At 47.7% G+C, this 12,093-nt stretch overlaps 1 protein-coding gene across 1 annotated transcript in view; it reads left to right on the top strand.

Annotated features, from left to right (window-relative positions):
• Positions 1–11,761, top strand: part of APOL5 (apolipoprotein L5) — a 17,113-nt gene extending 5,352 nt beyond the window's left edge. Inside the window, 2 exon segments of the mRNA XM_049626725.1 lie at positions 10,822–11,376; positions 11,379–11,761. Coding sequence (XP_049482682.1) covers positions 10,822–11,376; positions 11,379–11,716 — 893 coding nt within the window. The 3' untranslated portion in view covers positions 11,717–11,761.
• The last annotated feature ends 332 nt before the right edge of the window (positions 11,762–12,093 follow it).

The raw sequence follows: 12,093 nt of genomic DNA on the forward strand, positions 1-12,093 counted from the left end.
ATCTATATCGACGTCAATGTCTATGTCTATATCCATATCCAAATCCAAATCCATATCTATATCTATATCCATATCCAAATCTATCTCTATCTCTATCTCTATCTCTATCTCTATCTCTATCTATCTCTACCTCTGTCTCTATCATCTATCTATATCCCAGGACACAAACATTACAAAATTGTCACACACATGCACACCCCAGTCATCACAAGCAGCTTGCAAAGGCACAGCTCCATGGCTCTTGTGCTGAGGGTTGTTATGGAAAATCTGAAGCCCACGTGCTTGGTGGCCCGGGGGTCCCTTTGTTCCATGTGGATTCTGGTAACTTTGCTAGACTGTGGCCCGGTACCACCTTTCAGTGGCCACTTTTCCTGGGACGTGGTGTGCTTCTTTGTGTCCAGAAGGATTTCTTGAATTTTAACTTTGTTTTATTTTATATTTTTAAAGATTTTATTTTTAAGTAATCTCCATGCCCCCCATGGGGCTCGAACTCACGACCCCGAGATGAAGAGTTGCACACTCCACTGACTGAGCCAGCCAGGCGCCCCTTGAATTTTAACTTTAAATACTCGTTCTGTTCACACTTTTCAGTATTCTTCTTTGGAAGTTCCACCTCGCATGCATTGGATTTTGCCTTTATTCCGTGTATTTTTTGCCAGACCTTTGTCTTCATTTCATTTTGCTCATTGACCTCATTTTTGTCTTTGTTGTCGATTACTATTTCTTTTTTAACAGTGTCTTTTTCCCCTTGTGTGAATTCTGTTATCTCACTTATTTCTGCAATGGCTTTATTTTCCTTCTCTCTTCTTTGTTAAGCTTGACCAGTTTCCTCTTAACTGCCTCCTGTTTTGCCGTGTCTTCCCTGAGCCCTGAGATCACGTGTTTTGCTCTTACATCATAAAGGAAATCGCTTCACTCGCTTTAAAAAAATGAATTGCAAAAGAATTGATAATTTTCATCAGCTTTTTGGCAACACCTTTCTGGTGAGTGTTCTTTATCTGCCATTTCTTTCTGATTTTCTTTTTCCAGTTTCCATTTGGACCTTGGACCTATATATATGTTTTATTGTGGTAAAATATAGGCAGCATAAACCGAACCATTTTAATCATTTTTTAGGTGTACCCTTCAGCAGTATTGAGTACATGTACGTTCTTTTGCACCCATCTCCAAAACTTTTTCATCTTCCCACACTGAAACTCTGCGTCCATTAAGCACTAATTCCCCATTCCTGCTCCCCCCTCCCCTCCCCGCCCCACCCCTCAGCTCCTGCCGGCCACTTTTCTACCCTCCATCTTTGTGAACTTGACTCCTCCAGCACCCGCATATAAATGGAATCCTACAACATTTGTCTTTTGTGTCTGACTCATTCCACCAAGCATAAAGTCTTCAAGGTTCACCTGTGGTGTGGCATGTGGCAGAATTTCACTCCTTCTTAAGGCTGAATCATATTTCATGGTATATTTTGTATATCTATTCCATATCCCACATGTTATGTTTATCTACTTACCCATTTGTGTTGTTTCTACCTTTTGGCTATTATGACTAATGGGGCCGTAAACACGGGTTTACACATATCTGCTGGAGACCCTGCTTTCAGGGTCTTTTTGAATATCTACCAGGCAGTGGAATTTCTGGAAATACAATAATTCTACTTTTAATTTTGGGGGGTAACTGACCTACCCGTTGGCTGCATCATTTTACATTCAATACCCTAGCAATGCACAAGTTTCTTTACCCTCTTGCCAACCCTTGTTATTTTCTCTCTCTCTCTCTCTCTCTTTCTCTCTCTCTCTCTTTACAATCTGTATCTTAGCAGGTATGAGATGGTCTCTCATTGTGGTTTGGGTTGGCATCTCCCTGATGATGAGTGATGTGGAGCATCTTTTCGTGAGTTTATTGGCCATGTTTATGTCGTCTTTGGAGAAATGTCTGCTCAGGTCCTTAACCCGCTCTTCAGTTGGGTTGATTGTTGTTGGTGGGTTAATATTTTTTTTGTGGAGACCTTGTTTGGGTTGCTTGCTGTTGGACCAGCTATTTATGGGAGATTGAAATAAGGAAGAAGTCAGGACTGTGTTTTATGGCAACAGAACTGTTCTTTCTGATCTGGGGCGTTCTGCACGAGTTTCTGTTTCTGTTTCCCCCAAGCAGGGGAATCGGGCAGTTTTCAAACTGTTCACAACGCTGACCCTCTTCTCCTCTCGTCTCAAGGACAAACTGCCTCCTCCAGATTCAGCTCGTCTCACTGGCTTTCCTCATTTAGTGCATTGATTCTTGGAGCCAGTCCCGATTTGGTGCCAACCTGCACACTTTATTCTCACCATTTTAAAAAGGGATTTTACTTTTGCACTTCGGGAATGCCCTTCACCTTGAAGAGGGGCATTTTTCTTTGCAATTACTAGCATCGTCTCTCCTTTTCCTGCCAAAGCCCTGCTCATTCTTCTTGCGTTTGGCAAAGTGGGAAAAAACGTTACCTGTTTCTCACGGTTTCTAATAGATGATGCCTCTGTCCTTTCCTTGTTGCTTTTGAGTAATTGCCAAGAGAAGTTGACAACTTGCTTTAGTCGTCCGGCATCCATTTATCCAGAAGTTCCAGCAGCATCACAGGATAACGGAGACATTATCTCTGTTCCGGGGCCTTCCCTCTGCTTCTATCTCTCAGGCAACTTCCTCCTAGAGTCTTTAGGGGAGCCCTTTCATTCCCCAATTTCCTCTATAATATTGGCACTTGCCAGGGTTCTATTCTTGGCTCTCTCCCCGCTTCTAGGCTCACCGCCTTCCATAGATTCCATATGTTTACCAATTCCTAGGTCTGACTCACTGGGTCTCAGCTCTGGGTGAAGCCACCCTCCCCGCCCCCAACCTGACTGTGGGCTCTGTTTTCTTCTTTAGGAGGTGAAACTACGTCTCTTCTGGCTCAAGACCCGTTGTCACCTGTAGAGAGAGAGGCGCAAAGGGGGCTTCGAAGCTCTATGACTACACCATCACCTGGAATCTACCCAGGTAACACCCCCCTTTTCTCAGTAGATTCCTCTGACTACAGCGCCCTCTCTCAACCTATAATGGAAGATGCGGGAGATTGGCAAGTGACTCGGGGCCCTGAGTGTGTGTGATCCCAGTTCCTAAAGCGAAGGTGAGGGTCTAAGGTCTCATTCCTACCCTATTTCCCGCACAATCTGGCTCACACCCGTCTCACAATTTGACCAACCGCATCCAGGGCCCCTTAGCCACAGGGACGATATTTTATAAACCCCAAATCAGAATATGTATCCAGATCACGATATGACACCTGCGTGAGCCCCACCGACCCCAGCGACTCTCAGCCAGATTTGAATACTGTTCTGCATACGAGAGATATCCTGGAATGAAAAGGACCCGAAAGGTCAGCACAACAGGTTAGGAACGCTTGTCACGTGTGGAGTTTTTTAAAAGATGACAATATTGATACTTAACGACGTTAACGCGCCCAACTCTTGCCCGCCTCGGCATGTGCCGGGCGGTATTGCCTGTGCTAAATGCCTTTACCAAAGCGAGCTGGCGAGTTTATCGTGACCAGGGGGCTGAGGAATAAAGATGCCTCATTATGAAGTTGTTTTTAGTTCACTGGTTTTCGTTGTGAAAGCAGCATATGATTTCTGCAGCACGTTTCGGTAAGACAGATGAGGGGAAGGTACAGGTGTGGGTCGTCCGTCCCCTAAGCGTCTCTCCCCCGGGCTGAGCCTGCTCACCGCTGGGTGTAGCTCCACCCAGAAATCCCCCCGTGGTCCTAGACCACTGCATATACAATCTTTTTAAAAATCGAGATTATGTTCTTCAATTTTTTTTTTTTAACTTAACGCATTCTGGGTCTTCCTTCCAGGTCGGTTCGTGTAGATTGGTTTCATTCTTCTTTGTGTCCATAAGTCTTTCTTTTATATTGGTGTGTTTTCATGGGAACAGTCCCCCTCCAGGGGTATTGCAAATTGTTTCCATTTCTCTTGACCACCTCAAGGCACTAGTGAAGGTTTTTATCACACACCCTTCTCTGTACGTGCTGTTGTGTTTGCGTGGGGTGAATTTCTAGAGGGGGGATGTGAGCCTCAGCATATGCACGTTCTGTGTTTTGAGAAATCCAAATCGTCCTTCCAAAAGTTCTATCACTTTATGCTCCAACCAAGTGCCTGAGAATACACATTCCCCTCTCTCTTTCTCAGCAACACGGGATGCTTTTATTCGTTTCACTTTTGCCAAAGTGGTCAATGAGATGGTCAATGAGATCTTGCTGTGGTCTAGATATTCATTTTGGGGGCTGCTAATGATGTTAAGCATCTTTACATGTGTCCATTGGCCATTGTACTTCTTCCCCTGTGAAAGTCTTTTCGAAGAACACGAGAAATACCTGTTTCTAGAAAATGAGGACAAGTGCAGTTTGAAATAGCTAGGATTTTGTTATGACCCTTTAAGTCTTCAAAAAAGAGGAGGTGTGGGCGAGGGCTGGGGCCAGGTTTCAGGCACAGGAAAAAGAAACATTTGTCAATCGCATTAAAAACCTTTAAAAATGAAAAGCTTCTAGGGATGCCTGGGTGGCTCAGTCAGCTAAGCATCTGGCTCTTGATTTCAGCTCAGGTCAAGACCTCACAGTTCATGAGATAGAAACCCACGTCTGGCTCTGCGCAGACAGCACGGAGTCTGCTTGGGATTCTTCCTCTCTCCCTCTCCCCCGTTTGCGTGTGTGTGCACTCTCTTTCTCTCAAAAATAAATAAACTTAAAAAAAAATCAAAAGCATCCTGATGAAGATGTGGCAAACAAGAAAATCTGCAGATTCTTTTAAGCTTCCAGAAAACAAGCAATTCTCACGTCATATAAATTGCCCCAGAAACAGAAATCACAGCATGCAATTGAGCATATTCTACGATGTGAATATAACACTGATAATAAGCCTTGATTACCTGGAAGGGAAACCATAGCTCAATATTTATGACTCTGAGATGGACATATTGAATACAGTAGGGAATGTAAATCTATAATAGACTGATACAAAACCCTGCAATGACCAAGTTGGGTTCTTCATGGAACAGAAGGACAATTCGACATATGGAAATTTACGCACACAATACACCTTATTCATGGGATAAAGAAAAAAGGAAAATTATGATCATCTCATTAGAGTCTGAAAATTCAGCACCTAATCCTAAGAAAAATATTGAAATATAGGAATAAAACACACACCTTATCACGATGAACAGTGGTTTTTGTAAGCCAGCTGCCAACAGTGAAATACTAGGATCCATAAAATTAAGTAATTTAAGATTTCAAACTAACCCAATAAGGCATAGATCCAAAATAAGGAATATGAGTCTTAAAAAAAAAAAAATAAGAAAGAAACCCAGCATTATGTATTCACGAAGCATTCATTCGACAACTATTATAATTAGTAAAACTTCAGTGAAGCCCAGAGGAGTATTAAAGATGAATATCTCTGTTGAGCAACAAAGCAGGTTAGAAAACACAACATTAGGGGCGCCTGGGTGGCTCTGTCAGTTGCGCGTCTGACTCGATCTCAGCTCAGGTCTTGATCTCAGGGTCGTGAGTTCAGGCTCCGAGGTGGGCTCTCTGCACTGGGCATCAAGACTACTTAAACACACACACACACACACACACACACACACACGTTAAAAGATACTATTCACAATAGCATGAAAACAATTTGAAGTAACCGGGAAACAATGCCAGCCTGACCAAGAAGTAACAAATCTCGCTTCAAGGCGCTCACACCGTGCCACGGGGGTGCCACCCCGTGCCATGGGATAGGAATGTAGCAGATCCTCGGATTTAAGCAGGGGTATGTCCTGAGCCCTCCTCAGCGGCCTGTATCTGCACATACTACGACAGCAGATAACTGCCTTCGTGAAGTGTAACGAGAATCACGAGGAGCTCCCGGCCCCTGCGTGTGCGCCCTCACACCCAGAACCGCAGGAAGCAGAGGGGGACACGGGAGCCTGTCACCGGCCCCGGCCGCCGGCCAGAGCCGCCGCTGCAAACAGGACGGGCTTGGTGCCATTACACACAGGCGGACTCATAGGGGTGACGAGACCACGGCAACCCCGATGGGCCACGAGGTGCGGCCCCCTCTCGCCACGCAGCGCGGAGGAGCGCTATGGAAAAGGCTTGTCGCGTAATATTACGGTTTAAAGCCAGCACACACGGCGGCGATACGTTATCCAAAGCCCTTGGAAAAGGACATGCCCTTGAAGCTAACCGGAAGTGGGTGAGCCAAGTCGATGGTTCTGTTGCAGCCGTGGGGGTGATTTGTGTCCAAGTACACGGAGGCTGCATCTCAAGCGATTTTTGAGCAAGAGAAAAAGCCGCGACGGAAGCGTCTTTAAACGGGGGCCAGTGTGCCGCGCTGCCCGTGCAGGGGGGACGCTCATTGTCCCTCTACCCTTCTGCGTTCTTAGCCTGAGGCCCTGTCATAAAAGACTGACGAGAGAAAAGTGAACGTGCGTGGCCTCACGTGCACGTGGGGAGTGGCTGAGGGGGAAAATGATTCCCCAAGGCGGCTGAGAATTCAGTCTTAAATGCCAATTTTTTAAAATTTTTATTTATTTATTTTTCATTTTTTTAACGTTTATTTATTTTTGAGAGAGAGAGAGAGACAGAGCACAAGCGGCAGAGGGGCAGAGAGAGAGGGAGACACGGAATCCGAAGCAGGCTCCAGGCTCTGAGATGTCAGCACAGAGCCCGACGTGGGGCTCGAACCCACCAACGGCGAGATCATGACCTGAGCTGAAGTCGGACGCTTAAGTGACAGAGCCACCCAGACGTCCCTATTTATTTATTTTTGAGAGAGAGAGAGAAAGAGCGTGAGCAGGGAAGGGGCAGAGAGGGAGACACAGAATCCCAAGCAGTCTCCTTGCTGTCAGCACAGAGCCTGAAATGGGGCTTGAACTCACAAAACCATGAGATCATGACCTGAGCTGAAACTAAGAGTCAGACACTTAACCTACTGAGCCACCCAGACCCCCCTTAAATACCAATTTAATAGGAAAAAGGGGGGTAGGCCTCTTAGGGGGAAATAAATGCTTTCCAAGAAAGACGAATGGGCCCTTAGAAGAACAGGCAAGAGTATGATAGCTTGTGACAAAGTGGGTCTGGGTGTGGTGTCGACCTCCAGTCTCCTGTGACAAGAGGCTGTGGACACCCCCAGGGGGCATCTAAGACATCAGAGCACCTCTCTTGGGATATGTCTTTAGGCAGATGAGGGGGGTTCAGAGAAAGCCTCTTCCTGCCTTTGTATTTCAAGTTCCTTCAGCTCCAATCAATCAGTATCCCAAAGCGGCATCTTTTGGAGTGACACCTGTCACCCTCACCTGCCTGGTTGAAACAACCAGCCAGCCAATGGACTCATCTCTGCGGAGGCTTCAGCAGAGACTGGACAATCCTGCCGGGACTGTAGATGGTAGAGGGTTGGACAGAATGGTCTCTCCCTTGCCTTCAAATTTACAGTGACATAAATAATTTGACCTTGACCATCTTGTGCCTGTCGTTGGCTTATTGGATGATTATCAGAAGGCTTGGTGACTTCATCTGTTAAGATCACGATTTCCTAAGTCTTTGGCCAACCTGCTTTGCCACCAGAAACCTGAGAAATCGCCTGTTTTACTACCTTGTAGCTAGCAGTAGGTATTATCAGAGTTTAATTGTTTGGTCAAAATCCTTAGGCCAATAAGCTATGAAATTTTTGAGATGTTAAGATTTTTTAAAGTTTATTTATTTTGAGAGACAAGGAGAGAGAGAGAGAGAGAGAGAGAGAGAGAATCAGTGGGGGAGGGGCAGAGAGAGAAGGAGAGACAGAGAGCCCCAAGCAAGCTCTACCCTCCACGCTGAGCCTGACGCAGGGCTCGATCCCACAAATCCCACAAACTATGAAATCATGACCTGAGCTGAAATCAAGAGTCGGATGCTTAACCGACTGAGCCATCCAGGCGCCCCATAGACGTTAAGATTTTTGATGTCTTCTAACTTTGTTTTTCTTATCCTCCCAATTATAACTAGATAGTCCCTTTTGCGGGCACATCAGTAAATATCTCCGGGACAAGATGAGCACGCGATGCATACTCTTTCACCCAGAGGCCTGGGAAGGCTGGGGGACAGGAGTGGTTTGGACAGGTAATCCTAGAACAGGGATGTGTCGGGGGCGGGGGGCGGGGGCTTGGCGGGCAGGGAATCCCCAGAATGTGCATTCTGGGAGGGCAGGGGTTTGGGCTGCCGTACTCAGCGCCATAATCCCAGCCTCTAGAACAGCGTCGGGCAGAGACCTGACACTCAGGACATTTGCACGAGGGCAGGAAATCTGATTGTTAATATCCAAATTCCGTCGCTAGGCTGTCATCAGCCTCACAGTAGGCAACGCACAGATGTGTTCCAACTAAGTGGGCTGAAGTGTTCATCACGCGTTACCTACCTTTGCAACCGGAAATGTGCAGAAACGGGGGGCTGGGGGGGGAGGATTTACACATCCTCACAAAACTTGGCCCAGCCTCCCTCCACCTGTCCATCCCTCTTCTGCTCTTTCGACCCCACCTCACAGCACCTCACTGAAGCGGCTCAGAACAGAGTCCTTCCCATGGGCTGCTGGCTGAGAACCCCCGCTCGGACCAAAGTTAATTAGGTCACTTGCACGGTGCCCGGACAGAGAGATGGTTTTCTCTTTCTTAGGGGAATAGTAGTCTCGACCGGCAGGTGGGGCCGGCCAGAAGCTTCTGGAAAACTGGAGTCCCGGGTTCTTACCCTAATTCCATCACAAACTGGGTTGTCATGTAGGGAAGGTCACCTCGCCCTTGGGCCAGCCTTCTCCTCTGTGACTGAGGGAGCAAATGAGGCAGGTGGCCGCTTTCCTTCCGTGTCAGGCCTGCAGAGGACATCACAGGCCGATGTAGCCTACACGTGTGTCGAAATAGTGTGAACATGGTCTGGACGTCCTTCCAGTAACAGCAGGGGCGTGGACGCCTTTGCCCTCTATGGACGGATGATCTGGGGAGCCTTCCACGAACACCCTATAGATCTAAGACAGGCTAGAGGGGGGCTGGACTCCTAGGCGTACAAAGACGTCCCAAAGAAAACTCCGAGCAAGCCTTTTTTTTTTTTTTTTTTTTGTTTTGTTTTTTTGTGATCTGTCCTCAAGATTCGCTTCTTTGTGTTTTTAAGTGTATTTATTTTGAAAGTGAGAACCGGCGGGGGAGGGGCAGCGAGAGGGGGAGACAGAGGATCCAAAGCAAGCACGGTGCTGGCAGCACAGAGCCCGATGTTGGGCCCGATCTCACCAACTGTGAGATCATGACCTGAGCCAAAGTCAGACGCTTAACCGACTGAGTCACCCAGGCACCTGTGAGCAAGCCTTTTTTTCGAGAGTGATGTCGTGACGGGGAAGGATGTCCAAAGGCCCCTCCCGCTTCCCTGGGCAAGGGTCACTTGGCTGGTCTACCTGAGGCTTTGCCCAAGGAGCAAAGAGATTGTCAAGGGTCTCTTTATGGAGGCCTTGGGGCTGCTTGGCCTCAGTATAGTTTTTCCACGAGCCCTGCCTTCTTTCCCAAACACCTCCTCTCCAGTATTGCTTACGGTATTCCTTAAACCCGTGCCCAATCTGTTGTAGACAGACAGGAACAAACCCAGGGGTCATACGAGTCAGATTCTGTTACGTGCCACAAGAGGCCGATTACAGCATCCTGCACCGTCCAGCAGGGTCCCCTTGGGAAGCTCCCGATCCTATCCGATAATTTCACTTAGAACGGGGATATTCTCAAAGACCCTGCCAAACTCTGGTGTTCCAGGAGCTGGACCAAAGGGATTCCACGGGAAAATTGAATGACGGCAGTCTCGTCTCCAAAGCATAGGGAAAATTTGAGTTAATGGAGAGAATTTTCTCAGCGGGACATTTTCTTTCTTCTCCACCACTTTTTCTTAGGATTACATGCTTCTCCTCCTTGCCTGTTTGTGAGCGAACAGAGCAGAAGCTTCTGTGTCGGGGTGCGACCACGTTCCCCAAATAACACAACGCTGGCAAGACAGATAGTACACCATTGGCCCTCCTCTATGGAAGATATTACATTATAATCAGGGTCTCACTGAAGGTTCTCTCTCCTTTTTCTTTGGAAGTATAGGCTATTCGATTAATTTCCTGAAATAATTCGATTACCCACACACGATACAAAACTCAAAAGGAACAGAAGGGCAAAGGTTAAAAGTAAATCTCCCTCAAACCTTTTCCCAGCTGCCTGGCTCTTTTGTCCAGAAGCAACCACAATTTCCCAGTAGATCCCCTTTTAACATCAAAAAAAATCAAGCCACCTCCTCTATATATAGGCTGTTAGGACTCTTATTTTCCTGGATAGAATTGTTTGCAATCTGTTATTAGTGTTTAAGTTTTATATGTATGCATATATACATATACATATACATACATATTCATATATATATATGAATATGTATATATATTCATTAAGAAAAGATTACAGAAGTCAGTCAATGTTTTCAGGATACATTTTATTCATCACATCAGTCTCCATTATGGGCAGAAGAAAGCGAGCTGTCCACGGTGAATGGACTGGGAAGCCGTTCTGGATGCAGAGCACGATCGCTTGAACTGTGTCTCCTGCTATAAACACACGGGCCCCGGGGTCCCCGGGGTCCCCGGTCACGTTGCTCCCCACTTGTACCTTGATTTTCAGGGCCCTGCTCCCTGAATGTGTTAGAGAACTCCGATTAGCAGAAGTTTGTAGCTTACTGCTGAGCCTGCTCTAGAGTTGGAAAACGAACCAAGTGATACAAACTGTACATCCTGACAGAAGAGCTGACACGGTATAAGGAAGCATCTGTGCCAGGAAACCTATCCGAGGAGGAAAAAGTGTTTCTTTTCTGTTTCCCCTTGCAGAAGTATAAGCTGGAAAAGAGCATCAGAGAGCTGCACGCTATTGCCGACCAAGTGGACGCGACCCATAAGATGCTCGCCAAGACCAGCCTGGTGGCCGGTGCCTCAGACGCCCTCTCTGGCGTCTTAAGCATCTTGGGTTTGGCCCTGGTACCCGTGACAGTAGGGGGGAGTCTGATGCTCTCAGCGGTGGGGCTGGGCCTGGGGGCAGTCGCTGCTGTCACCAACATGTTGACGAGTGTCTTCGAAAATAGAAGCAATATGGCAGCCAGAGAAAGAGCCAGCAGACTGGTGCCTATGGAAACAACGACGGATTACAAAGCTTTTGAAGAAATAAGGCTGTCTGAAATCAGTGTTGTGTGCGTTGATAGGTGTGTCAGACTCATCAAGAAGGTCAAGGGACCTCGTGCCTCCCAGATGGCCAAAGCCAACTCTGGCTTCATGGCTATAGGTCAATACGGCCGTAAGCCGTCTCCCCCTTCTGGAGGGCCGGAGGGCTGCAGAGAGCAGCTGAAGGCTCGGTCCTGTCCATGAGCAAAGGTGTCCGGGTGCCGGGTGCTGCTGGGGCTGGCTTGTCACTTTTGCAAGACGTGCAAAGCCTCCTGCAGAGCCGGAAGCACCTGGAGGAGGGGGCGAGGGCAGAGACAGCCGAGGCACTGAGGACACTCGCCAAGGAGCCGGAGCAGGAGCTGAGGCAGCTCACCCGGCACCACAAGCTGACCATCCAGGGGCGGGGCTGCCGGAGAAGCCCGTTCCTGAAGGAGGAGGTAGGAAGGGGGTGCGGAAGGCAGACGTGGTCCCCGTCTTCCTAGAGCCTCCCAGGAGGCGAATGCTGGGTCGGTAGACACATACACAAATACATGATCAGAACTGTCCTTTCTTCAGAGAGAGGACTTTGCCCACGCCCCTCACCTAAATTAGGCCCCTCCTCTTTCCAGAACCCCACTGTTTTCTCTCAAGGCGCTGAGCACATGCTTTAGAAATCACATATTTCACGTAGGTATTCCCCGTCCGTCTTCCCGTTCGATGCACCCTCTGGGAGGGCAGGGATGGGTCCCCAGCCTCCCGCAGCACCTGGCACGCCGTAAGGGTGCCACAAACCTGTGTTGGACGACCTGAGGTGGCATTCCAAATGAGTTGGGAAAGGATTTTTATTTGAAAAAAACGGTTGATAGCTCTAGCCTCTCTT

This window comes from Panthera uncia, chromosome B4, assembly GCF_023721935.1.
Source record: "Panthera uncia isolate 11264 chromosome B4, Puncia_PCG_1.0, whole genome shotgun sequence".
Taxonomy (NCBI): domain Eukaryota; kingdom Metazoa; phylum Chordata; class Mammalia; order Carnivora; family Felidae; genus Panthera; species Panthera uncia.